This window comes from Nesoenas mayeri, assembly GCF_963082525.1.
Source record: "Nesoenas mayeri genome assembly, chromosome: 13".
Taxonomy (NCBI): domain Eukaryota; kingdom Metazoa; phylum Chordata; class Aves; order Columbiformes; family Columbidae; genus Nesoenas; species Nesoenas mayeri.
This window is the reverse complement of record NC_137550.1, coordinates 19,585,006-19,589,467: the sequence shown is the minus strand read 5'-3', so window position 1 is coordinate 19,589,467 and position 4,462 is coordinate 19,585,006. Positions and strand designations below refer to the sequence as shown.

Genomic DNA, 4,462 nt, shown 5'->3' with positions numbered 1-4,462 from the left:
TGCCGCTGTTCGCTTGTGACAGATGTCCCCACTGCCCTGCCTTGTCCTGGCTTGGTAGGAAAACAAGTTAAAAATCAGAAGCTTCCAACCCAGGGCTGTGGCTCAAGCACCATCAGCAGCCAAAAAGCACATCAGCCCAGCAGCCAGGGTTTCACCACAGCCTCACCCTGACAAAAACCAACCAACCAACAAAAAACCACCACAAAACAGGAGAAGGCAGCTTGGCCAGGGCTCAGTTCGGAAATCAGGACACAAGCACAGAAATCGGGGGAAATGCAGCAAACCTTCTCGTATTAGAGGTGCGGGCAGTGAGCAGCCCATGGAGAGGATGCTGGCTGTATTTTATATGTATTCAGTTAAAAATACATAACCTTCATCCTGAAAAATTTAAACATGGCAAGCCCTCCAAATTACAGCCCAGGGGAGAAGGAGGAGGGTAGAGGAGCCTTAACCCAGTGCCTTGAGGCAGAAGCCCAGTCCCCACTGAGGGCAATTTGCTTCTAGAAACCCATCCCTGTGGCAAACACCAGACCCAGGGCTGTGGGAAATGGCACCACTGGCTGCTTTTTAATTAAATACCACTGATTAAGGGCTGGGTGGCAGCAGGAAGAGGAGCTCAGGGCTCTGCTCTCCTGGAAGAGAAGGATGGGCTGCCCGACACCTCACAGGCAGCTCCAGGCTCCATTTGCAAGAGGAAAACTGCACTGTTCTACTGCAGACGATGCTACGGGCCCTTGGTTTGTAACCTGCTGCCACCAAATTACCCCTTCCCAAGAAAAGTAGATGGTTTCCTCCCTGCATTCTGCTCACAAACGTTTAAATCCATCAGCTCCCCAGAGAGCCACGCAGGTACCTGTGAACTCCCCATGACCCCCTAATACCCCCAGTGCTGTCAGGATGAGGTGAAATGGGTAAACGGATGAAAAGAATTTCTGCTCTGACTACAAGGCAGATCTATTTATCTTCCTTCACGTCCTGAACTGTTGCTGGAGGATAATTTCTGTTGCTACAACACGATGTCTGCACAATGTGCCACGAGTGCTGAATTGAGTTAGCAGGACCAGCCGAGCGGCTGGCGTGTGTTCGGCCAGCAATCAGCTTATAAACCCAGCCTCAAACCCGGAGCCAGAGCTCTAACGGATCCGTCTGCACCTCTGCCTGCCAGCACCATCGTTTGCTGATGCTTATTATTGCCCTTGCTGCCAGTTCACATCAGACCACTGCACAGACCTGAAAAGACAACGTGTAGATCCATTTAAAGTCTCTATTTATTAATAGTCCCTCCAAAATCACTTGTAGGCGTACCAGAGAGCACCAATTTGATGGCAGTTTAGAACACTTTAAGCAAAAGTGGTCCTGAGAAACCCCAGGCAGCTGAAGCAGCTCTCTGGCATTGGCAATAAAGAGATTAACACTACGGAGCTCAATCGCAATCTCACTGTCATTGCGGCATCGCCCGAGGGGGTGGCAAGGGATGAAACCCTGCTGAGCTGCCTGGATGATGCCAGGATCACTGCCTGGAAGCAGCGTCTGGCTCTGCACCCTTCCCAAACACACACAGGCCTGTACAGATACCTGCACACACTGTACAGATACCTACACAACTTATTCTTCTGCACTGAAGCACTTTTAGACTCACAGAATCATTTTGGTTGGAAAAGACCCTCCAGATCATCAAGTCCAACTGTTACCCCACCCCTGTCCCTGCCCCATGTCCCTGAGAACCTCATCTCCGTCTGTCCAACCCTCCAGGGCTGGTGACTCCAGCACTGCCCTGGGCAGCCTGTTCCAATGCCCCACAGCCCTTTGGGGAAGAAATTGTTCCTAAATCCAACCTCAACCTCCCCTGGCGCAACTTGAGCTGTTAAGGTCTCCCCTCAGCTCCTGTTCTCCAGCTGAACCCCCCAGGTCCCTCAGCCGCTCCCATCACACTTGTGCTCCAGCCCCTTCCCCAGCTCCGTTCCCTCCTCTCAACTCGCTCCAGCACCTCATGGGCTTTCTTGGCATGAGGGCACAATACTGACCCCAGGATTCATGGTTTGGCCTCCCCAGTGCCCAGTCCAGGGGGAACAGGGAGATTTACTCCATGTGGGGAAATACAGGGGAGTTTTGGGATTCACAGCATCCATTTTTACTCCCTACAGAAACTCTCCATCTGCCTTAATCACTCCATGAGCAAAGAGACTCAGCTGAGATGGAGAACAACACATCCTCCGGGAACTGCACTGGCCCCCAGATGTCCTTCCAGTCCACCCTGTACGCAACCACCTACACCCTCATCTTCATCCCCGGCCTCCTGGCCAACAGCGCTGCCCTGTGGGTCTTGTGCCGCTTCATCAGCAAGAAGAGCAAAGCCGTCATCTTCATGATCAACCTGGCCGTGGCCGACCTGGCCCACGTCCTCTCGCTGCCCTTACGGATGTATTACTACATCAACCACACCTGGCCCTTTGGAACTTTCCTTTGCCAGGTGTGCTTCTACCTGAAGTATCTCAACATGTACGCCAGCATTTGCTTCCTCACCTGCATCAGCATCCAGCGGTACCTCTTCCTCCTCCATCCCTTCAAGGCCAAGGACTGGAAGCGCCGGTACGACGTGGCCATCAGCGCTGCCGTCTGGCTTTTTGTGGGGGCGGCGTGTTTACCCCTGCTCGTGGTGAGGAGCCCAACCTTGTCCAACAGCACCAACACCTGCTTCTCAGACCTGGGGGTGAAGCAGCTGAGCCCGGGAGACTCCATTGCACTGGTGACAGTGGCGGAGCTGTTTGGGTTTGTCATCCCCTTTGGCATCATCGCCTGCTGCACTTGGAAGATGTGGCAGTCCCTGCGGGAGTGTCCCACGCCACTGCAGAACGCTGGTGAGAAGCGGAAGGCTTTGCGCATGGTCTTGATGTGCGCAGCTGTCTTCTTCATCTGCTTCACCCCCTACCACATCAACTTCCCGTTCTTCATGATGGTGATCGAGAACATCATCCAGGACTGTGCCGTCCACAGGAGCACCCTCCGCTTCCACCCCATCTCCCTCTGCCTTGCGAGCCTCAACTGCTGCCTGGATCCCGTCCTCTACTACTTCATGACCTCCGAGTTCCAGGACCAGCTGCTGCACCACGGCTGCGTCGCCCTGCGGACTTGTTTCACGCACCAGCGGAGCAGCCTCTCCATCACCGAAACCAGCCACAACATCCGGATGAAAAGGAGAAATCTTCCACGCTTTCGGTTTTGGTCTCTTCCCAAGTTCTTTGGCCAAATAAACAGTATGGAAATCCCTGCAATGCCACCCGATGAGCTTCTGCTAGAGTCCATCTCCTGAGGCAGAAGCCATTTATCTCTGTGTACGTGCTTCTCATCGCTTAAGTGAAGGCTGCATTATGTCCCCAAATACATCTTGAATTACCCCTGTGTGCAACAGCTGCCAGGATCTGACCTAGAAGGACACTTTGGTGCCAAAAGACTTGCTGGTTGCATTGTTGCTGTTGGGGACTGTTCACTCTACAGTGTTCTCCATCACGTTACTGTTAAAATATCCGACACAGCCGTTGCTGACGCCAGTATTTCTGGGTCCCCCTCATTTCTGGTGTTTCGGTGCTCCTACATATTTGTTCTTTTTGAAACCCCTCTTGAATCCTGAGCTATAAGCCACTGGCTCAGCCTCAGCACAGCTTGGAGCACTGTGGGAGTTTTAGCCCCAGCTGTGTTTACCTGCAGACCATGATGACCTGCAGCATCATCACCTGAGGCTCGAGATCAGGACACTTAATTATTTCCACATCAACAGAATCTCTTTCCATTAAAGTAAAAAAAAAAAAAATATCAATCCTCTGGGCTAATTTAGCCTAAACCAGACTGCAAGACTATGACTTTACCAACATATATCAAGCAAAGAGTATTAACCTATATCACATCAGTGTTAAAAGGAGTTTAAGTGAGCTGGGGTCAGCTCAGGCTATTGAAAAAGGCACCCAGAGCTGAGCAAGGGAACCTGCTTGGCTCCCACGAGCTATGGGATGCTCAACAGATTATGTGGGGACGAATATGTGGAAGATAGACTGTGTGTGGACATGCCACAAGCAAAGAGGATGATGAAGGACGCCTCCCAGGGCACATTTGCTCACAGGGTCCCAGGTCGAGCTGCAGAAGGGAGGACTAGTAGCTGGCATCGCCATTTCTTGTGTTATTAGAAGTCTTGTGTTACTTGGCATCTTGCTAAAGCCTGTGGTCATAGATGTTACCCAAACCTCTCAGTTCTGCCTTAAAAACCAAAAAAGGTCCCAATGCTCACTGGGTACCAAGAAAAGTTTACAAAACTGACCTGAGTGCATCCTTAAGGCTTCAGACTCAGGAGGAAATAAAATGATCTCAACACCTATTTTGGCATTGTGAATGTTATTTTAAGGGCCTGTAAATTGTCTCCTTATGCACCACGGCTTCTCTCAAAGCAATGGCACAATCTGCAGAGGAGGGG

At 51.5% G+C, this 4,462-nt stretch overlaps 1 protein-coding gene across 1 annotated transcript; it reads left to right on the top strand.

Moving 5' to 3' along the window:
* Positions 1-2,194: 2,194 nt before the first annotated feature.
* Positions 2,195-3,439, top strand: LOC308045230 (putative P2Y purinoceptor 10; the record flags this gene model as incomplete). Its single annotated transcript, XM_080352397.1, has 1 exon — positions 2,195-3,439. The coding sequence occupies one exon, from the start codon at positions 2,195-2,197 to the stop codon at positions 3,308-3,310; it is 1,116 nt and encodes a 371-aa protein (XP_080208523.1). The 3' UTR covers positions 3,311-3,439.
* Positions 3,440-4,462: the final 1,023 nt, after the last annotated feature.